The sequence below is a fragment of the Carassius gibelio genome, chromosome A19 (assembly GCF_023724105.1).
Source record: "Carassius gibelio isolate Cgi1373 ecotype wild population from Czech Republic chromosome A19, carGib1.2-hapl.c, whole genome shotgun sequence".
Classification (NCBI taxonomy): Eukaryota; Metazoa; Chordata; class Actinopteri; order Cypriniformes; family Cyprinidae; genus Carassius; species Carassius gibelio.
In genome coordinates this window covers 27,820,584-27,843,673 of record NC_068389.1, presented here as the reverse complement: position 1 = coordinate 27,843,673, position 23,090 = coordinate 27,820,584, and the positions used below count along the sequence as shown (strand labels likewise).

Genomic DNA, 23,090 nt, shown 5'->3' with positions numbered 1-23,090 from the left:
GCTGACCGCTAAAGAGCCTTTATGCTGTTTTATGCCATTTGTCATGACTTTTGGACACCATTTCGTATGTTAGTGAAACAATTATGGAATGTATTGGACGCAGAACCTTGTTTGTTTCTCATGCAAATAAATCTACAGAACGCATTCTCTGGATCCATGATCATTAACAGCAAGCGAGTCAAACTAGTTAGTTTCCTCTAATCAGCCTCTCGCAGCGAAATTCAGGGTCTTAAGACCTAATAATACTGTAACTGTGAAGTTTGTGATCTGATGTGACAGTCTTGTGAGTTTGGTAATTGTTGCTGGTAAATGCAGTGAAGGAAAAATGCAAATCAAGCTCTGTGACATCTGTGAGACATTATTGTAGGACTGAGTGAATATGGATCAAACTCTATACAGCTGTCCAGATCAACAGCAATTCTTTTAAAATATGGATGTGAAATAAACACGAGACGCTGTTTTTCATCATTACAGTATGATACTGACTACAGTATCTGGTGCATCAATCAATGTTTTTACGTTTTTATTGTTTCTTTTCTTTCAGATGTATTTCCCTCATGTTTAACATTGCTTTGTTCAGGTACAAGAAGGAGAATAAGATTTTCTATATAGTATGTAATTCTATTCTACTGTCTGTATGCTTAAATATATCTTAATAAATGACTTTACCTGCTTTAAAGCTTCTGTGACTCTTTCCTTCATCACTGATGCTGTAAGATAAAAGTGAATGTGACGTGTTCAGAATTGCAGCGTAAGCTTCCTGTCTCACTTGATCTCAGTAAACATTACAGAGGCTATTATTCAATGCTTTATATTTCTCTGTCAAGGAAGAGGAAACAGTTTGTGGTTTCGTTTTTCTGCAAACCTGTAGTTTGATCGACCCCGTTACGATCAACAGACAAGATGGACAAAGTCATATTTTTCTTCTGTGTGTTTTCATGTTGGATTATGCAAATCACATCCAATGGTAAATATACTCTATTTCAGACATTATGAAATTAACATAAATAACTATTATTATGAGCATGGTCTAAAAGGGTCTGTTTTAGGGCTGCTCCCAAATAGTCGACTAAACGTTAGTCGATATGAAGAGGGCTTGGTCGAATACATTTTCATTAGGTGGTTAGTCGCAAAAAAAAAAAAAAAATATTACGTGAAAAAATTACCCAATCAGGGGCTTCGCAGTCAGTGTATGACATGACATCAAAGCAAGAGAGATATATTGAGATCTCGTGTCTCGCGGTATACCAAAGCACACTTGTGGGAGAGGTGTCTGGCTGATGCTAATAATTATGTCAGGAAAAAAGTCCAAAGTGTGGGATCATTTTGAAAAGTCGAAGGACGACCCTAAAAAGGCTGTTTGCAAACTCTGCAGGCAAACATTTGCCTATCACTCGTCAACATCGAATATGTCTTATCATTTAAAACATGTAAGTAGTAACGTTAACCACCACATGGCCCCTCGTTTTAACAATAAGGATATAAACACATTTGCGCTGTTAAGTTAAATCATATTCATGGTTTTTGACATGCATTTGTCTCTAGGCTCATCCACAATATAGCAGCAATGATGTGGCGTCGTGCGCTTCGACTTCGCAGTCAACAATGATGCAGCAGAGATTCGTTTTGAGACCGCCTCTAAGTGAGAAAAGAAAGCGAGAAATTACAGAGAAAATTGTCGATTTCATTGCGCTTGATATGAGACCAATCAACGTTGTCCGTGGTGACGGGTTCAAAGAAATGTTTGAATTCCTCGAACCAGGCTACACCATTCCCAAACGCGACACAATAATGCATGGCTTAACAAGCAAGTTCAACACGACTAAAGAAATTCTTGTTAAGAAAATTCAAAGTTGTACAGCAGTCAGCTTTACAACAGACACATGGACCTCTATCAAGAGTGAGGGTTACATGACCGTTACTGCACACTTCACGTCTGAAGATTGGCAACAACATTCTTTTGTGTTGGAAACAAAAGTGCTGGAGGAGAGCCACACAGCTACCAACATAAAAGAGCGACTCAGTGAAGTGGTTGAAGAATTTAAAATACCTGCAGAAAAGAGGGTAGCAGTCGTACATGACAATGCCGCTAATATGGTGTTGTGCACAGAACTGATTTCTGAGGATCCATCCTGGGGTAATGCGAAGGGCGTCCGTTGTGCAGGGCACACGTTACAGTTATGCATAAACGCGGCTCTTAAAACTGACCCCATATGTCAATGCATCGCTGCTGCTAGACGCCTTGTGTGGCATTTCAAGAAAAGTACTAAGACTACAACAGCTCTGACTCATAAACAGAAGCAGCAGAATGTTGCAGAACACAAACTTATCCAAGATGTCTCCACAAGATGGAACTCCACGTACTTCATGCTGGAGAGACTCTTGGAACAGAGATGGCCGGTTACAGCTGTGCTGTCAGACCCTGAAATTACCAAACGTTCTGAACGAGGTCTAGATCTCACAACAGCACATTGGCTGACAGCGGAGGACACGGTCGCAGTGCTCAAGCCTATGGTCACTCTCACTGAGCTGCTTTCTCAGGATTTAAACGCATCCCTATCTGCCACATTGCCCATGTTAATCAACATGAAGAGGCGCCATTTGGTGCTGCGCAACGAAGACAGTCCCACCACAAAAGCACTAAAGACAGAACTAGCAAAAGAAATTGACACGAGATGGCAACTGACGGAGAATATCGCGACCAGCATTTATATTCAAGCTGCTGTCTTAGACCCACGTTTTAAGAGCTTGTCATTCTTTGACCAACACGAACGAGAAGATGCGTACTCCACAGTGTCGGATCTGGCAGAAAGTTTATCTACAGAAACTGCGCCAGAAAGTGATCATGACAGCATTAGCCCCGCAGAGGAGGGTGAGCCCGAACCGAAAAAGGAAAAGCAGGCCGAGATATCCATGCTGATGGCCATTGATGAGGAGGAGCATGCAGAAGAGAAGGATGAAATAAAAATGTACTTGGCAGATAAAACAAAGGTTGATTCGGGACCATTGGCATGGTGGCAAAAAAATGAACACAGATATCCAAAGCTCGCTAAAGCAGCTAAACGACTCCACTGTATCCCTTCCACATCCACTCCATCAGAGCGCATATTTTCAAAGGCCGGCTTCATTGTGAACAAGTCGAGAAGCTCCCTTCTTCCCAACAATGTGGACAAGCTGGTGTTCCTCTCACATAATATGAAAAAATTAAAATCGAATTGAAAGCTTAGGTAAGAATGCTTAATTTCCTTTTTGTAGTGTTTCTGTTTGCTATCTGTTAGGCTATTAAAAAAAAACGGGTATTTTTTTTTATAACGGGTAGGCTATACAAATAAATAAATACATATTATTTTTATTTATTCGTTTTTATATAATGCAGAAGTTGTTTTTTTATTCTGTAAGAAAATTTAGTCTGATGTTTGCAATTTGTTGTTTCAGGTAAAGACTCATCCGTCGTCTTAATGGCAGTTTGCGGCTTTGCTCTGATATTTTTAAATTATTTGTTCCACAATTTTTTTCTTAAATATAGTTGTTCTAAAGAATTTAATCAAATACTTAGGCTGTTGATTTGTTTGCCGCCTTCTTTTTTATTCTAAGTTTTGGCGTTGTGCGATGTGCCATGTGCATTTATTAAATTGTTCGTTCTTGTTAATTTTCCTTTTGAACAATATAAAAATTATATTAATTTTCCACTGTATTTTTATACAAAGCAGCGTTTTTGCTACAGTATTTTATTTATTCATTTATTTATTTTTTTTTCCTTTTTTTTTCCTTTTTTTTGTGCAAGTTACTAATAAGTTTATTTAATTTATTTTAAAGAACGAATTTTTGTTTATTTTATTCAAAACTGTTTTTTTTTTTTTGACATGTAACTGTTACAGTTTGTATTTTTGATAATAAATTATTAAAATGCACAGGAAGTCTGATTGCTGTTTTTATGTTATAATTAGCCTATAACGTTCTGGCCACTGATTTTTGTGTCAGTAAGCGCTGGATACTTTAAATGCTTTACTATTCTGTTTTAAGCGCTTCATTTTCATTGTGAACGGGCTAATATCATGCTTTAGCATTTTCTGTCATATGGAAGTGTTAAACTTCAACTTGGACTATACCTTTCCTTGTATATATGCAGGTTTTTATATTAATATCATAAATGAACGATTATTCGACTAATCGCTAAAATGCAGGAGTGTTAGTCGACTAGGAATATCTTTAGTCGGGGGCAGCCCTACTGTTTTTACTGATGTCTCTTCAGATGCGTCAGTGCGAGGGTCTTATGATGCGTTACCAGTTCAGATGGGAGAAAACATCAGTCTGAACTGCAGCATGATAGACAGACGTGAAGTCGCCTGGTATCACCTCAATTCTGAAAAACTAGATATGTTGATTTCTGTGAAGAAAGACAGAACTGGAAGAAATATCCTGAAGAACTTTGATAAAAACAGCCCTCGTCTGAAGCTTACTGCAGACACAAATATCACCAGAGTCTTTCTAGAGATCTCTGGAGTAACAGAGTCAGATGTGGGCTTTTATTTCTGTGGAACAAAGTGTTTCACTCAAGAAATGTTCTTCGACAAACCCATCAGACTAGAGATTGAGGGTAACACATTTCAGTTTTTCCATCATATCTTCACAAACTTGTCGTTGTAGAGGGGAAGGGGTCAGATGAGCCAGCAAAGACGAGATCTGTACAATATTTTTTGTTTTAAGATACATGGATTTAGCAGCACATGGGTAGGAAAAATTATGTTATATGCTAAATGTAAATGTACTACATTTACATATATATATGTAAATGTATATATATATATATATATATATATATATATATATATATATATATATATATATATATTTATATATATATATATATATATATATTTTTAAACTGTCAATTGATTAAAGACTACCTAACTAATTGCATATAATAATATAGATTTTTTAATTAATTCCATATTAATTAAATATATTCATATTGTCATTTCACTTTGAAGCTGCAATTAATGTAAAAACAAAATGAAGATGGTCTGTTTTATAAAGTATATCTGTTTAAGGTCATTTTTTATTCATTTTTTACTAAATAGCTTATTATTAATGAAGGCCAGTATTATTTATACCAGTACTGCTACCGATGTCTCTATTGAATACATTTTCACCTCAAGTTTATGGTATTTTGCCATAATTGTGTGTGTTTTTATCGGTTGATGTGCTACTGGTGCACTGTCTGAAACAAAACCCCTGGAGCCCAAGCCTGCAACATTTAGCAAAAACAAACAAACAAAAAAAAAAAAAACAGTAAAATGGCTAATACTAATGCTGCAGCCATAGATATGTATTGGCGGTCCGCAGGGAAGGAGACCAAACTGATTGTCTGAGGTGCCTCACGTGATCCAAGTTAGTCGTTACGCTTTTTCCATTGATAATTAATACAGACCCTTTTATCTCCCAATAGTGTTGGATGCTTACACTGTAAAAAAATAAGAAAAGAAAAAAAACTCCCAGCCAAACTCCCACAGACCCAATCATCGGTTGCACTTTATTTTACAGTACGTGTACTAACATGTTCTTATACTGTACTTACAGTGTATTTATCTAAGAAAGTTCTGGTAATACAAGGTAACTACATGGGGTAGGGTTAGGTTTAGGGGTAGGTTCAGGGTTAGTACCTAGTTATTACATAGTTATTGTAATTACTGTAATAAGTACATAGTATGTAGATGAGGAATAGGACTGTAAAATAAATTGCTACCCAATCATCCATAACGACATGCCCTGTTTTTATAGCATTAAAGCTGTTTTTAAATTACTAGCTGAAATCTAACTTATTACAAAAACAATTATTACAATAACAACTACCGCATGACCGAAACCATCTTTTGGAAAACTGTATTGGAAGCAGGCTTGGGAGGGTTACTTTAAAAATATATTCCATTACAGTTACTAATTACTTCATAAAAAAAGTATTCAGTAACGTAATCCAAGTACCACAATATGAAAGTAATGTAACTGATTACTTTTGGATTACTTCTGGATTACTTCAAGGTCAAATATTATTTTTTAAAAACAACAACATTTATTAATTAAGAATTTCACAGCCATGAATTAATATATGTGTAAAGGACTATACAGACATCTAGTGCATGGTATTGGTATTACAGATTATTTTGTTTTATTTTGAAGAAAATATAATAAGAAAGAATTTTATTAGGAAATGTTTCTTCAACAGGAAAATAGAGAATACAAATATTTTTTTTTTCCCAAGCAAATATAATAAGAACATTTTTTAGACACTGGAAAATGTTTCTTCAAAAGGAAAATAGAGAATACAAATATTTTTTTCTCTTTGCAAATATAAAACTAATTTTTAAAAGTGCAAATGCTTCTTTAGGTTGGATGTCAAATCCTTCGATGAAGAAAGTGTTTTCTTTGCTGGAAGGCACAGTTTGCACTGTACAACGTTGTTTGCAATTTCTTCTTTTTAAACAAAATAGTAGCGGAATTTCCATGAAATGAACGCGTTTTTGCAGCAGTGAATCAATCTGTGTCTGAGGAGATTGCAAACAGCTGTTATTTGCGCATGCGCCAGCGGGTGGCACACGTGACTCGCGTGAGTCATTAATCAAGCTGTGCTTAAAGGAACACTCCGCCGTTTTTTGAAATAGGGCTTATTCACATTATTTCCTACATTTAGATAGGTGGGCAAATGCATTTTTGTGTCAGTGCATGCATTGTTTTAGTTTGACTGGGTCGGCGTTAGCTTAGCTTAGCACAATGAATGGAATCCTTTGTTGCCAGCTAGCATGGCCGGAGTAAAAGTGATCAAAAAATAAAAAATAAACCCACCTAATTACTTCTTGTGGCCTGCGTATTCACAACGAGTACAAATAGCGATCCAGATTAACACTAGGCGATTTCCTAGGCAGAGACTGACTTGGGACTATATTATGGGGAAGCACAGGCGAAGCACTGCTGCTTAGGCGAAGCACTTCTGCGCTACTTCGGCGCAGAGATATCATGCAACACATGAAATCTCACGACTTCCGTCAACATACTGGCGTGCAACGCGTCAAAAAAACAGAAGAAGAAGAACATACCAGCGTGACCTGCACCGAGTGTCTTCGCTTTTGGATGATTTATTTTGATAAGTTACAGCAAACATGGTTATTACCTGCATAGCAAAAGGTTGTGAGAACAAGCAAAGGACATACACGAATATAATGTTTCACAGAATTCCATGTGGAACTGAGAAATAAATGGCTAGCAGCTCTGGAGATCTGTAGTTCAACGCCTCTCAACAAAATAAAGCAGTATCGTGTTTGCGAAGAACATTTTGCACCAGAGGACTACTTTGAAAAAATGGAATATGGGTCCAGAAAGACGGTACTACGTCTGAAAGATACGGCAGTCCCATCTATTTTCAAAGCACAGGAAGAACAAAGTGCACAACTAAGTTGTCTTTTATTTCTCTTCCTTATGTTAATCTGTGTTTTTATTCGGATGTAAAATAGATGCTGCACTAGACTACTGATAGACTAGACTACTATCTAGACTACGAACCTGAGGGGTAAGTTAGCAAGCTATATTTCTCTCACCGAGTAACTGTGCGTTCACACCGCCGGCGTCGAGAGCGTCAAAGCGGCCGGAAGTCATTCATTTTCAATGTAAGCCGGCAACGAGCAGCGACGAGGAGCGGCGCGGCGCGACTTGGCCGTTGAGAGCGTCGAGGAGAGTTGAAATCAAGGCAACTTTATGGTAATGAGCTATGACGCGGTTGGGCAGCAACCAATCGGAACGTAGAAGTCCACCGCTTGAGAGGATTCCAGAGAACGCAGCTCCGACCATTAGTTCCCAAGCACAATGGAGGACAGGTTGATTATTGCTGTTTCAAGTTTGCAATGATCTATGAGGTGTCCCTGTTTGTGTACAGGGACATAAAAAATAAATTAAAAGTGATACGTTGACCAAGGTGTCTGAGATTTGTTAATTTTAAGTAAAGGATCTTAATATTTCGTCCACAACAATATGTAATGAGGTTAACTTATAACGTTACCCTCCTTGTGGTTAGTCTGCACGAGATCAACAAGCTTGTTTGCTTTGCGGCCACTTTAAATACAAAATAAGCATTCGATCTACGTCAGAGCGTCTAAGCGCTCACGAATCTTTCTGCAGCGTCGTGAGCAGAGCGGCAAGAGCGCTTTTTGACGCTCTCGACGCCGGCGGTGTGAACGCACAGTTAGACTCGGGAGTTTTAGTATAACTACTAGAGAGGAGAAGCCACCAACCTATATTGCCTGTGAAAACATCAACTCTATGTGAATACAGGTATAATATGGGTCGATCTATACATGCGTCATGATTAAAATAATCACTTACTCTGTGGACAGCTGTCCATTTGGTCCATTCGGTGTGGGGCGTTTTTTCCAGTTCACTTTGTCACACCGGAAAAAAAATCGAGTACTGCAGAATGGATCAGCGCCGTGAAATCCTCTGTAGATGTGACACAACTTCGGGCACGCTCATCTTGATCTGACGTGTTGAGCCTGGTCATCAATGGCAAAAACATCCTCACGTCCTCAGGCTGTTGAGCGATCGCAACCTCCTCCTCCTGTCGTTCTATTTCCAAAGCACGCAGCTCGTCTTCTGTAAACTCTGGTTCAAATAGGTATGGTTCTGGTTCTTGACTGTCTGAGAAGTCACCCTCTTCGTCTATCTCAAAATCAGCCATGTTCATCGCCATCCGTGTACTGTAAGGAAAATAGCCAGGCAGCTACTATTCACTCCGGTATGTTGACGGAAGTCGTGGGATTTTATTTGTTGCATGATATCTCTGCGCCGATGTAGCGCCGAAGTGCTTCGCCTAAGCAGCAGTGCTTCGCCTGTGCTTCCCCATAATATAGTCCCAAGTCAATCTCTGCCTAGGAAATCGCCTAGTGTTAATCTGGATCGCTATTTGTACTCGTTGTGAATACGCAGGCCACAAGAAGTAATTAGGTGGGTTTATTTTTTATTTTTTGATCACTTTTACTCAGGCCATGCTAGCTGGCAACAAAGGATTCCATTCATTGTGCTAAGCTAAGCTAACGCCGACCCAGTCAAACTAAAACAATGCATGCACTGACACAAAAATGCATTTGCCCACCTATCTAAATGTAGGAAATAATGTGAATAAGCCCTATTTCAAAAAACGGTGGAGTGTTCCTTTAATATAGTGTTATTATGCCAAAATACTGATTTATTTAGTTATAAATGTTTAAATTTATTGATTTTTTTTTTACTCAAGTCCTATTTGTTTACATGGAGAGTTGTACTGCAGCCAGCCACCAGGGGGTAATCAAAGAACCCGCAGCTTTATCATGGAAAGAATCTGTGCAAAGGATCATGGGATCCCAAAGTGTCCATCAGTTGTAGCCTTCGGAATCCTTCATTCCAAAGAGCTCTTTGAAGTGGCCAGTTTTGAGCACTTCAGTTTGGAACTTCAGGCCTTTGGAGAGAAAACTATATATATAAATATATATATATGCAGAGTTGTGTTCAGAATAATACCTATTCTTAATAAATATGATCACTTGCTTGGCGTAAGTTGGAGCAGCTTTTTATATTCCATGGGGGCTGTAAACAGGGGCGACTGCCACTAAGCAAACCATGTCACATTGGGTGACAGATGCTATTGCCCTAGTCTACAAGATGCTCGTTCAGACTTCGTCTCTAGGAATAAGGGCGCATTCAACTAGGGGAGTTGCATCTTCAATGGCTTTAGCAAGAGGTGCACCCATACAGCAAGTGTGTGATGTTGGAGGTTGGTCCTTTCCACATACATTTTTCAGATTCTATAGTTTGGATGTCCATGCTACTCCTGGCTCACGTGTCCTCCAGTCAACATCTCAAAGTCACGTCTGACACCTCTTCAATCTTTGTGCGCACACACTACTCAACACTGGGGATCCAAACACTTCCAGTGCGGTGGCATTGGTATTCTCGTTCCCAATAGTGCTATTGAGCACAGCATCGAGAGTAGCTTTTGATAAGGCAATGTCTCGGGTTACTTCTCCTGAAATAGTGGGAACGAGATGCTGCACCTGAATCCCACACTGTAAGCGTGACTGGACGTCCTTTCAGACAGGTGTTCGTAATCGAGTGACATCACCTAATCGAGGTTAATTAAGACAAACTTTGGCATGTTTGACACACATGCTTCAACTAACGGTCGAACAAAGAACGTTCTAAACATCTCGTTCACGCTTTTTCAGGGAACAGGTTTACAGTCAAGTAACCCGAGACAATATGGGTACATTTTTTATCACAATCATACACTGCAAATCAAAAGTGTTGTTTTTTTCTTGTTCTGAAAAACTAATTATAAAGCCGTTGAAATGTCGTTATGCATCATTTTTGTATTCTGTTGCATAAAGAACAACTTAAAAGCACCAAAAGCTAATCTTAACCCACTCTCCAATATACAACTAACAATTAAAAATATTTTGTGTGTATGTGTGTGTGTGTGTTTGATAAACTGATCATATATTTACAGGTCTTTCTGTAACAGAAAAGCCAAAAGAAGTTGACATCACAGGTAACGTTTAATTAACTCATTTAATTTTTCATAAATGAAAGAGATCCAGCACCAATTCTAGTTATCAGTAAACACTTTTGTAGTTGTATAAATCTGAATATTTCTTCTGTGTCTGTCTCTCTATAGATGACACAAACAATAAGGGATTGATGCTCGGTGGTGTTGTTCTGGCTATTGCTGTGTTTTTTCTAGCTACAGTCATTGCAGGAGTTATCATTCACCATCACGCCTGGCAGAAAGGATGGAACGCAGCCAAACGCTCATCTCTGATTCGTCACAATTCAGCTAAATGACTCATTTGTCTGCTTTATTTTCCTGTCTGAGCATTGCACTGTCAGCTAAACCTGAATTACTGTTGATTACTAACTAAAATAGACAACTGTGTGCCCTAAATGCCCAAATGTTGACCAGATCTTCTTTCACTTCTGAGAAACTGAGATGTTTTGACAGATTTCACCTTTTTGAGCCCCAGTGAAACATTAATTGTTGTGGTTATTATTCAGGTTTGTGCAGTTCATCTGTGCTTGGTAATAATATTCAGTTTAAGAGCTGTTACTGCTTCTGCAACATATTTTAATGTCAATACACAATATTCAAGCTAGAGTAGTATGTCTTAAAGAATGTTTACTGTAATATAGAGATTGAGCCAAAATCCTTACTAAAGAAAAACAAAACAAAAAACAGCAGCTGTCATCTGTCACAGCCAATATATATGCTTTAAAATCATTAAACCAGCAGGACTAAAAATAGTATCTGGCTGCATCTTTAGACATGATATATATATCTAGATTATTATTAATATGTACATGTAAGCTGTTTTCAAGATACAATATAAATGTGACTCTCTTCTATGGCACATACATTTTGATTAAATTAAAATGCGAACATATGTCTTAATGTTCCATGTATGCTTTTGAGTTCAAATAAACAGCAGTAAAACTGTGAAACTGTGTGTTTGTGCATTTTCTGACACAAAACCAGATCATGCTATTTCTCTTCAAACACAACCATCTTCAAACTTCAAGGAAAATGGGCTTCGACCCTTTTTACACAACAAGCTGAGGTTAAGAGAAAGTATAAATGATGGGGACGGGGGTGGGCACATAAAGCTTGATTAAATAAAGATGTGTTCAAAGACAAATCTGTTGTTAAGAGTTCTGATGAAATAAAAAGCTGTAAAACTAACAAATGTATTGTATTTGTGCATTATCTGATCATACAAACCTCTTCAAACACAGCTGCATGTGTTCAGAGATGTCAGCTCTGTTTCCGAAGGAGGAAAAAAAAGTTTCACATTAGGTTTCACAGTGAACAAACATTTCCTGTCTGACTCTATTAAAAACATACAGCTAAAAGATGACGGGAAAACAAACTGTCAGGGATGACACTCACTTAACACAAGAGTTATTCAGGCCAAGAAATCTTTAAGGGGCCATGTAGGCTATAATTATTGAAAAGCCTTTTACAAACACAAGTGAAAAAAAAAAAAAAGTGAAATTCATTCATACGCATTACTTAAAACCTCTTACATACACTAGTGAAAACGCTGATCGACCTTAGCGAGTCTCACAAACTCTTTCAGGCAATGGCAGTTACTCATAAGTTATCTGAAGCTGTTAATATTTTAAAGGGGTTATATGATGGTGCTAAAAAGATAATTATTTTTTGTGTATTTGGTATAATGAAATGTGGTTATGTGGTTTAAGTTTAAAAAAATACATTATTTTCCACATACTGTACATTATTGTTTCTCCTCTATGCCCTGCCTTTCTGAAACCAGTCGATTTTCACAAAACTCATCATTCTGAAAAGTGAGGTGTGCTCTGATTGGCCAGCTAAACAGTGCATTGTGATTGGCCGAATTCCTCAAGCATGTTACGCTCATTAGCATATTGTGATGCCCTGCTGGAGCAACAAGACATAAACATAAGACCCATTATAAACGTGATATAAATGTGATTTCTAGCCGTGTCCTCTTTTGGAAGGTCAAACAAAGTAGTTTTGCTTTCACAAACAAACACACAGCATCTATACGACATGGCGGTGGCAACAACAATACTACAACGAGAATAAAAGGTACGAGCCGTTTAAGCGGGGCGTGGATGAGGCTCAACTTTTATAAAGAATATATTTTTGGATTCGAGACTTTAGTCTTTGCAACTTTACCTATATTGATAATACATGTGATTAATATATGTAAAGTGTAGCCTATAGGCTAATTTAATTAAGTGATGTTCTACTGTGTTGTAATCTTTTGTATTTTCCACATTTATTTGAGGAAACCAAACCACACACACACAAACACACTATTTTCAAGCAGCATCTCATGTTTGTAACACATATGATATCAGTCACAGCATATCCTACGTACATGACTACTAAAAATTACAAATTATATGTAATTTTATTTCAAATAAAAGGAAAATAAAGTGAGTTGAGTCCAAGCAGCTCTAAAAGATGTTAGAATAGTTCTCTGCATCATTCTGAAGCAAATTTTGCTGAAATATCCGCAACATACAGCAAGAGCCCACGGTTTATCTGTTGATCAGATGCTGGTCATTGCGTTCGTTACTAAAGCAACAGTAGAAAACATCTAAGGTGTTACTAAAGGTGCCATGTAAAAATCACTTTGATAAGGTGTTTGAACACAGTTGTGAACACAGTGTGAAAACAACCTATAATGATAAAATCCACCCACTCATTTTTTTATAATCACAATAAATCATAAACAGTCTCTCTAAACAAGCGGCTCCAGATTTATCCCTATAATGAAGTCATAATCTGAAAAGTCCTGCCCATTTGTGAAGCTCTCTGTCCTATTAGCATAGACCCCGCCATGAGTGAGAAGCAGCGGTCGGCCATTACTGCTGCTGGAGGTATAATGTCAGTGCCAAAGAGCCATTAAAAGTGTTGTGTGCTGGGATGTACCAATTAACATAGAGTCTCCATAGACCACTGAGGACACGATGGTGAAATTTAGCCATGCTGCCTCACAAACGAGGGTCAGTTCAGTAATGGAGTTGTGCAAAGATTGGTTCAGAAAAAAGGATTGATACAAACACTTTGTGCGCGAACGTCAGCTCCACACAAAGTAAGCATTGTGCATCATATTTTATTTTTGTAGTAAATGTAGGAAATAGGGCTAGACATATTGATATGCAATTTTCTGAACATTTCCCTACTGGAACACTTTCTTTAGGAAACATGGATCGTGAAGCAAAGAAAATAAATTTGATGATTTTGGTGATCTCATCCTTAAAGGACTGCAAGTGGAAGAAAGATGAAAAGTCGAAAAGCAAGCAAAAGTAGAGAGGCATCACCAGACAATGAAGAAACCTGGAATACCAGCAAAATACGCATTTAAAGTTGAGAACTATAATAAAGCTCATGCGAAAACAGGAAACTTTGAATAAGAAAAACTTGATCATGAAACTGATAAGAGAGATGGCTGAATATAAATAGGTTTAATCTTGAACTGCAAGCATTTACGGGTGACTTAGAATCATTGCAACCTAAAGCTCCAGCTCTAAAGTTATAGACGTTTCAGATGTATGTTTTGATCACACCTTCTGTTGCTATGTGCTTTGTTTATTTAGATGGAAAGGAAGGGGCTGTGAGATAGAATCTCTATCTAGCCATACTAATTTTACTATATATATATATATATATACAAGTGTGACTTTTGTGGTTAAGACAATGTATACTTATAACTACAGGTGTTATATATTTTTTGTCTAAAATTAACATGAGCATTTACATGTTTTACTAATAGTCCCTGCAATTCTTCCATTTTAAATTTTGAAACTATGTGCTAAGTGTGATAAAGGTCAAGTACTCTGGTTTTGTATGAATGTAGGAGACTACCAAATAAGAAGGAATGCAGGGTTGTTAATGCAAATTTTATGCAAAGCTATAAAATACCAAGGAGAGCTTTATGTGGGGGTGCACTCCGATGGTGAAGGCTTACTCACTGTTACTTTCATTTTTACTGAAAAATTCCTTTGAACCTCAAGAAGCCTGAACTCAGCTGAGCAGATGCCAGCCAGGATTCCAGATCTTTTTGTCACATTTCCGGATCTCAGTAGAAATGGCAAATGATTTGCAGCTGTTGATGAGAATAAGGGATGTGCATTAGATGTTATATGGATTTAGCCTTGTAATACCAAACCTTGATACTTCGCTTTGCTTTGTAGACAGAGTCTGGAAGGGCATAATTGACAAGTGTTTACATTCTCGTGGGGGGGTGGGCGCTTGTCTGAAGTTTAAAATCATTGGTGTACCCGTAAGTCAATCACATAAGGTTTGGTTATGATGTGTGTTATGCGCAGAAGAAAAGTGTCAGTGATTTATTTTATTGATTATGAAGTGTTAGCTTAGTTTAATTACCATGATTTTAACGTTGGCACCTTATAATTTATATCTCACTGATTATTTCAGTTAGAGCATTTCATTTAATTTTATTTCATTAAAGCCATTACTGGGAAACCGCTGTATCTCTGTCGCTTCAAAAGCACTTCCTGCTGGCAGAGTTGCTGTTTTTGTTCAGACCAATGTGAAAATCAACCCATGTATAAAGGTAAAATGACGTCAAAAAGATTTGCATGTGCAGGGTGTTGTAGAAAAATTTATATTTTACTCTTTCTTATTTACTTTTTTTAGACATTGTGTGGGTTTTTATATATTTTTATTTTTCCTTTTGATTTAACTTGTGTTTCTCTCTCTGGAATGCTGAAAAGTGCTCTACCTAACTTATAATTGTAACAGTTTCCTACTTCAGTGTGTTACAAACCTAATTTTGGTGTCTTTGGAAAGAAGACACTTTGGGCTTTACTTTTAATCAACCAGATTTGATAATGCTCAAAAATATTAAAAGTAATAGACACTGAAGTGCCTTGAATTTTTTTTTACCACACTTAAATATTTTTTTATTTGATATTAAAATTAGTGGTGGGCCGTTATCGCCGTTAACGTGCTGCGTTAACGCGCGACTCTTATCGGGCGATAAAAAAAATATCGCCGTTAATCTATTCTCAAAGTTGGGTTGGGAGCTGGGTCTATAAGCAAGCTATGATGACTTTCACCTTGATATTTTATATAACCGACTGACTGAGGCCAGCCTAACGGACAGCGACATTGAACCCAGCTCTCTTCTGCGAAGTTCTCCTCAAAGTCCCTCCTGCACCGGAACGAACAAATACAAATCGCAGTTTGAAACAAACAACAAGATGTGAAAGAGCCCGATTCAGTACTCGCGGTGTTCTGGTGTTCAGGGCTCGCGCAGAGAAAGGCGTCTCGAGACGCAAAAAATAAGCGTTTTCAAGTGTTTTGATCAAAACACTTGAACATCGAATTTGCTTATTTTTGCTCTAGTGCCGACAAATACATACAAAATATGTCAAAATATCCACCTTGGAAATTATGCTCGAAAAAACATTTGAGGAAAAAAATGGGATGTGTATTATATTGGATGCGTTCATTGTCTCTTAAAGGGGCCGCGCCTAATTTAGCTGCTGGCTGCTGTAATGCTAATCCAAGAAAATGAAAATGAAAATGAAAATCACTCACTGCTCTTGACTACTTTGTAGTTTTAACAGTCAAACCAAAAATTATTCAGACACCAGATATATTTTTTGATATATATAGCAAAACTGTAATAATGTGAGAAATGTTGAAGGTGTCTGAATAAATGTAGGTTTCATTGTATATTTCATTTTTGCATTGAAGACTATCCAGTGCTATTTTACATTTAATTATTTAGTTTCTGTACCTTGACACCTACAAACTTGAAAAAAACCTTGTGTAAAAACCTTGTGTAAATAGCACAAATAAATAAAAATAAACGAACATACAAACTAGACAATTTCAAAAAGGGCCCACTGGTACAACCTTCACCGGGTCCCCGCTTGTGCAATGTGGAATTAGTTTACAGCTTTTTCAAGCAGTTTGTGATGCATTTTGGAAACAGGAGATGTACATTTCTAATGCACCATCTAGCTTGATAAACCCCTTCTCAAAGACTTACTGTTTGTCAATTTTATTTGGGTGACACACATATTCTGAATGCCGTCGGCAGAATTCGAATGAGCCATTTTAATCTAGATTAATCTAGATAATTTCAAGATCACAGTGAGATTAATCTAGATTAAAAAAATTAATCTATGCCCACCTCTAATTAAAATACACGAAATGAGTCCTGGAGCAATCTAGAAAAGTATTGGGTTGAAAGCCACATGTCTCATGAGTTTCTATTTCAAATCTGAATATGATATCATGAAAAATGAGACTCCTGCAAATATTTTTATGAGACTACTCATAAAAACACAACTGATTCTGAAAGACAAAAAATGTAAAGATCAGCGTCACAACTCCGAAAGACACAGTGCCGAAAACATAACAGCTCCGATGGTTGAAGCTGCGGGTCCAGATGGGCCAATGCTTTTTTTGTGTGTTTTTAGAGCTTGAACAGTGCCTGATATGAGAGACGTGATGGCACATCTAACGTTACCATATCCACAGGACGCGAGTGAAAGGTTTGCAAAAGAACTGATTTTACTGTGCCAAGAGTTCAGCCCGACTTCTCAAGAACTGAGACGGATGCTGGGTATGAAAATGGTTCCAGCGAACTGGCATAAGGTGAGCGGAAAACTGGTGACAAAGGACGTGAGACGTGTGAACACAGACTGGGACCATGCAAGCAATGAACCATACAGGAAAGGAGTGGAAGATTTCACTAATGCAGTAAGCACAGAATTTCCTCCGCGTGTGGACACTGAAAAGATTAAAGAGATGGAGAGCAGGACGGAGATGGTCCAGTTCGAGGAGATTGGTGGCTGACTACGAGAAAGGGAAATTAACATTTATTTATAACACACAAAACAAACACATACACTGATTTACTTTCTGCTATCTGCAATGAAGAATCTGCTTGCAAATCTTTGTGTGTTTCGAACAATGTTTTGAATGATGAAATTTTGAGCAGTGTTTCTGATGAATGTTTAAAACTGTACAAAAGCACTGGGTTTTCTCAAATGCCAAGATACCCAATGATAGTCGAGGGAGTAGTAATTAACTTTTTAGTTGATTCCGGAGCGTGCCAAAGCACTTTACGACCATGTGACTAGCCTTGTGTGCCGAAAATGACAGGAAAAGTGTTTGAAAGCACTTCAGCTTCAGGCCATTTGATCTCTGAACAATTCACCGAGCCCTTAGAGTGTGAGACGGAGGGGGGTCGAACTCTTAAACACGAGTTTCTCTGGTCGCCCAAATGTCCCGTGCCTCTAATGGCCAGAGATTTCATGTGTGAATTAAATTTGACCCTCAGTTCTGATTCCTATGGAATTAGCATTAAGGAAGCACCACAAATGACATGTTCTAAATTTGAGCCGCAGTGGGCTTACAAATGGCAGATAAAAAAAGTTGATTGGGCAGAGATGATTTTGAAATTGGCTAAGGATCGAACAACACCAATCAACACAGAGTTTTTGAAGCATGATAAAATGCATTGCACGTCACATGTCGTAGTTGAGTTAGACTCAGAGTATGAAGAAACTTGGTTTAGTGGTGTGGAGAATGGAAGTGTGAAATTCTGAACAGAGATCTTCTGGACAGAGAATATGTGTGCGCTTTCTGTGAGTTTGAATGAACAACAATTGCAGTGTTATTTAATGAAAAAAGAAGGTGTTCCCCACCTATCTGTGTTGAAGGTGTTGGGAACTCAGAAATGAAGACCAGGAGACTCTTGGGTAATCTTCAGCAGGATTCTTTATTTAGAACGCTCTGCGTGGCGCTGCAGTCATCAAAAGTCTAACTTGTCCTTAAGACATTGTAGTTTATATACATTTTAAGGGGCGGGATACAAAGAGGTGGTGACAAACCTAAACAAAGCATGCAAATGCAATACAGGGATCAGCCTGATACTGGCCTTTTTCCCAACTTTGATCTTGTCAGCATAACAGTGTCATTTAAATACAGAGGTGCCTGACAGTATCACTGATATCTTAACATTATCATAGAGACAAAAGGCACAGCTGTGTCTTGAGCTTAAAAAGAGCCAAATGGCAAGGAAAAGCACAAAGACAAAAGGACATTATCTCAGACAACTGATTTTCCTGATTTACCTCAAAATGTATATCAAAACGTTTTCAGTTCATATGCTATTACATTGGAACCTAGTTTTAACATTTTATAAATGTTTAATCCCACAAAGGTCATAAAGCAGCAGTGGAAAGATTTAGGGCTTTTTGTGAAAAAGTGCCTGCAGGCCACAGACTGGGTTGAAGTTGATACAGACATAGCACAGAGCAAAAGTGTTGGAGCATTTAATCAAACTGCAATTTTGATGTGCAGGTTGTGAGAACTGTGACTGCTGTTATGAAGAATGATGTCACAAAACATGAGGTCGGGGCTATTTCTGCCTCAGACAATGATATAATTCTTTGGCAGAAATACCGTCAAAATTGTTGGCAGAGCAATGATTTATTAATCTGTGCCAAAGATAAAATTATCTGCATTGCCAGCACTGTGACTCTCCTAAAGCATCTTGAGCAGGGGGGACACAAGGTCAGTCTTTTATAGCTACAGTTTGTGAAACAGGAAGTAACATTCCTGGGACATATCAAACCAAATAGCAAAGCACTTTCTGAGAAAAGGGTGCGGGCCATAAAAGAGGTGCCAAAACCAGTTAAAAAAGAAACAGGGGATGTGTGCTTACTGCAGAACATTAATCCCTAATTATGCAATTTTCAGCAGCCTTTACTAGCCCTAATGATAGGGAAAGGGCTGAGTTTATGGCTTCAACATTAGGCCTTCCTATCATAAACCGCCCACTTGTACAGATGGTTGATGAAAAGAATGGTTTTATGTCTTCTGTTCTCTTGCAGACTCATGGTGACAGACTGCGACCTGTGGCCTATTTTTCAATGAAACTTGTTTCTGTAGCTGCAGGACTTCCACACTGCCTGAGAGCAGTGGCAGCGGCCAAGCTGGCTGTGATGGCCTCTGATTTGACTTTAATGGTTCCACGCACAGTCTCCATGATTTTGCAAGAGCAGAGAACATCACATTTGACTACAGCCCAATGGCTGAGGTATCATACGATTTTGTTGGAAATGCCAAACATAACTGTAAAATGATGCACAACTTTGAATCCTGCCACCCTTCTGCCCACACAGGAGGATGGCGAAGAACATCACTGTTGTCAGTCAGCACTCGAACAAGTGTGCACACCACATCCAGACCTTTTAGACATACCGCTTAATAGTTGTGACAAAGTCCTGTTTGTGGATGGGTCTGCCCCGAAAGTGTGTAAACTGATGGCAGATAAATATGCTTTTGGGGTCACGTATGACTTTAGTGCTTTGCAGTGTTGGGAAAGTTCACTTTCTACATGAACTAGTTCAAAGTTCAATTCACATATTTTAAAATGAGCTAGTTCAGTTCATAGTTCAAACTACAAAATTTTGAACTAAGTTCACAGTTCCAAAAATGAACTAGTTCATAGTTCTTTTTTTCCATATGTTGCTGCGAGCTATTATTTTTCAAAATTATTGCAACAGCCCATATAGAATCACAGACAGCAATTATTTTATCAGTTTTAACAATGAAGCTATGCGTCAGATTTCATCTTCATATCCAATTTTGAATCCTTATCCAACCAGGGTTTACATTAGCATTGAGGGGACAGCATTTCCCCATTGTTGCTTTAATGCTTTGTCTCCCATTCTCACCGACCTTCTCATAAACATCATAAAATTCTTTTAAATGATCATACGCCTTCTTGCTACATGCTGTTGTCGACTCCATGCTTTTTTTTTTTTTTTTTAGCCAGGTTTTCGCCTGGAAGGCTCTATAGAAATCTGACACGCTATTGAATGAAGTTAACCCGAGAGAGCGTGCCGTTCACAGACACCAGCATGAACAAGTTGACATTAACGTTCATCAGGCATTAATACAGCACATTCAATTCACGTTCACCCAAAATATGAAGGAGTTCATGAACTATCGTTCAATGAACGCGTTCAGGCACAACACTGGTGCTTTGTGGAAGCACAGAAATCCTTGAAATCAGATGGGAGGCTGATACTAAATGCATCTCTGGTATGGGACCTGCCTGAGGCTCTTCTATTGCCAGACAAAATTGCGACTTGTAAGTGCGCAGCGCATACTAATGATAAAAGTTTCATTTCAACAGGAAATGCTAGAGCTGGTATGGCTGCGGATCAGAATGAAGATAATAGTAAAAGTGCCACTTGCGCGTAAGTTGATATTAATCTTTACATTTCTCCTTGGTCACAGAGCATGCAGTCTTTTTCCACAGGAGCTGAGAAAAACAACTGGAAGGCGTCAGGCTGTTCATAGCTTGTGAAGTTGACACATGGGTTAGACCATGTATCAAATGGGCGCTGCTGAACTGGAAAATCAGACGGTAAACAACAAATTGGCAAAGTGTTGTGAGGAAACTGGACCCAACCATGTCAATGTACATGAGAATGAGAAAGAGAGTCAAAACAAATTTGAGCCCATTCGAAATTCTCTTTTGTAGACCACCATTCATGGGAATAGAAGGGGGAAAACGCAGGCTTCCATCAACGGATGTGTGTGTAAATGAAATGTTGAATTAATGCAAATAAATTTCTTGTCTGTAATCCAACAGTTCTGTGCAGGTGAAAGCCGCCCAGAGGAAGGTTGCTGAGACGTTTCTGCATAAGATCAGGCTGGGGGATTACGTGGTATTTTGTGACCTGAGGAGGAAGAACTGGAGGGCAAAACGGTGGCGAGGGGCCATTTCAAGTTTTGCTGAGAACACACACGGCAGTGAAGGTCGGAGAGAGAGCTACGTGGGTGCACAGAGATTTTCGCCCATCGGAAGGGCAACAGGAGGAGGAGCCTTGGCAACAAGAGGAGGAGCCTCAGCAACAACAACAAGTTCAACAATAAGCCCCAAGATCGAGCCCAAACACCAAGTGCAAGAGCAAGGTCACTCAGGTCACTCAGGAGGAGTGATAAGGCCGGTGAGCAGAGAAAAGCCATCTGTGCAGCCACAACCAGAGACATTGCAAAGACCTGCAATCATTGCAATCACTGCACTCTTGCAGTTTAAATCTAGATTAAAGACCCATCTCTTTAACCTGGCTTACACATAACATACTAATATGCTTTTAATATCCAAATCCGTTAAAGGATTTTTAGGCTGCATTAATTAGGTAAACCGGAACCGGGAACACTTCCCATAACACCCTATGTATTTGCTACATCATTAGAAGAATGGCATCTACGCTAATATTTGTCTGTTTGTCTCTTATTCCGAGGTCACCGTAGCCACCAGATCCAGTCTGTATCCAGATCAGAGGGTCACTGCAGTCACCCGGATCCAGTACGTATCCAGACCAGATGGAGGATCAGCACCTAGAAAGGACCTCTACTGCCCTGAAAGACAGCGGAGACCAGGACAACTAGAGCCCCAGATACAGATCCCCTGTAAAGACCTTGTCTCAGATGACCACCAGGACAAGACCACAGGAAACAGATGATTCTCCTGCACAGTCTTACTTTGTCTTACTTTGCTGCAGCCTGGAATTGAACTACTGGTTTCGTCTGGTCAGTGGAGAACTGGTCCCCCAACTAAGCCTGGTTTCTCCCAAGTTTTTTTCTCCTTTCTGTCATGGATGGAGTTTCGGTTCCTTGCCGCTGTCGCCTCTGGCTTGCTTAGTTGGGGTCACTTCATCTACAGCGATATTGTTGACTTGATAAATGCACAGACACTATTTAAACTGAACTGAGATGTTATCACTGAATTCAATGATGAACTGCCTTTAATTATCATTTTTCATTATTGACACACTGTTTTCCTAAAGAATGTTGTTGCTTTGACGCAATGTATTTTGTTTAAAACGCTATATAAATAAAGGTGACTTGACTTGACTTGACTTGACTAGACTAGACAAGATGGATCGTTCAAGGCCGTGGTACCCATTCAGACTGCCAGGAATGTGTGGACTTTGAAAGACTACTTTCATTTGGACTCTGCAACATAATTGAACCCATGTAAGAGAATCCGAGCGGACTGACATCCTTTGGGCCGGGTGGGTTTATGTATTTGTGGGGAGGATGGATGTTCTGGATAATTCAAACTGCTCTGCCAATTGCAGTGATAGGAACTCTGATTCTGTTTTGCTTGCCATGCATTATGAGGTGTATTTCCAGCTCAGTACAGAGATTGGTCAAGGCTGAGTCGCCCATGCAAGCAGTAAAACTGACCGCTTATCCAATAGATAGTGAACACAAATGTGATGATTATGAAAGTGACGATAGTGACGACATTTACACAGAAATGTGAAGACTGATCAGGTATACGAAAGTCAGACATGAGAAGTATAACTGTGATGAAATGACATTTTCAATATTATAATCATTTATGAGTTTGCTTAGAATGAGAAACCATCATGTTTTTAAGTTGTTATAATCAAAACTAATGTTAATTAATCCAAAGCGTTTATGAGAGAATGATAAAGAGGAGGTATTGCTG

The 23,090-nt window shown here is 38.6% G+C and overlaps 2 protein-coding genes across 3 annotated transcripts; both read left to right on the top strand.

The window, feature by feature from the left end:
• The first annotated feature begins 785 nt into the window (after window positions 1-785).
• LOC127935364 (uncharacterized) lies at window positions 786-11,620 on the top strand. Of its 2 annotated transcripts, XM_052533168.1 has the most exons (4): window positions 786-967; window positions 4,253-4,597; window positions 10,526-10,567; window positions 10,694-11,620. In XM_052533168.1, exons 1-4 carry the CDS (start codon window positions 904-906, stop codon window positions 10,858-10,860), a joined length of 618 nt encoding a protein of 205 aa, XP_052389128.1. In that variant the 5' UTR covers window positions 786-903; the 3' UTR covers window positions 10,861-11,620. The 2 variants fall into 2 exon arrangements, 1 of the variants encoding a protein (XP_052389128.1); XR_008148072.1 differs by lacking the exon at window positions 4,253-4,597.
• On the top strand, window positions 1,280-3,256 carry LOC127935350 (E3 SUMO-protein ligase ZBED1-like). The gene is made up of 2 exons (XM_052533147.1): window positions 1,280-1,430; window positions 1,546-3,256. The coding sequence occupies exons 1-2, from the start codon at window positions 1,281-1,283 to the stop codon at window positions 3,217-3,219; spliced, it is 1,824 nt and encodes a 607-aa protein (XP_052389107.1). The 5' UTR covers window position 1,280; the 3' UTR covers window positions 3,220-3,256.
• Window positions 11,621-23,090: the final 11,470 nt, after the last annotated feature.

Bases quoted from the DNA above. Each gene is read 5' to 3' on its own strand.
- LOC127935364 (XM_052533168.1), top strand. From the start codon at position 904: ATGGACAAAGTCATATTTTTCTTCTGTGTGTTTTCATGTTGGATTATG. The intron at 968-4,252 runs GTAAATATACTC...ATGTCTCTTCAG, and splicing joins TATGCAAATCACATCCAATG to ATGCGTCAGTGCGAGGGTCT. The intron at 10,568-10,693 runs GTAACGTTTAAT...GTCTCTCTATAG, and splicing joins AAAAGAAGTTGACATCACAG to ATGACACAAACAATAAGGGA.
- LOC127935350 (XM_052533147.1), top strand. From the start codon at position 1,281: ATGCTAATAATTATGTCAGGAAAAAAGTCCAAAGTGTGGGATCATTTT. The intron at 1,431-1,545 runs GTAAGTAGTAAC...ATTTGTCTCTAG, and splicing joins TGTCTTATCATTTAAAACAT to GCTCATCCACAATATAGCAG.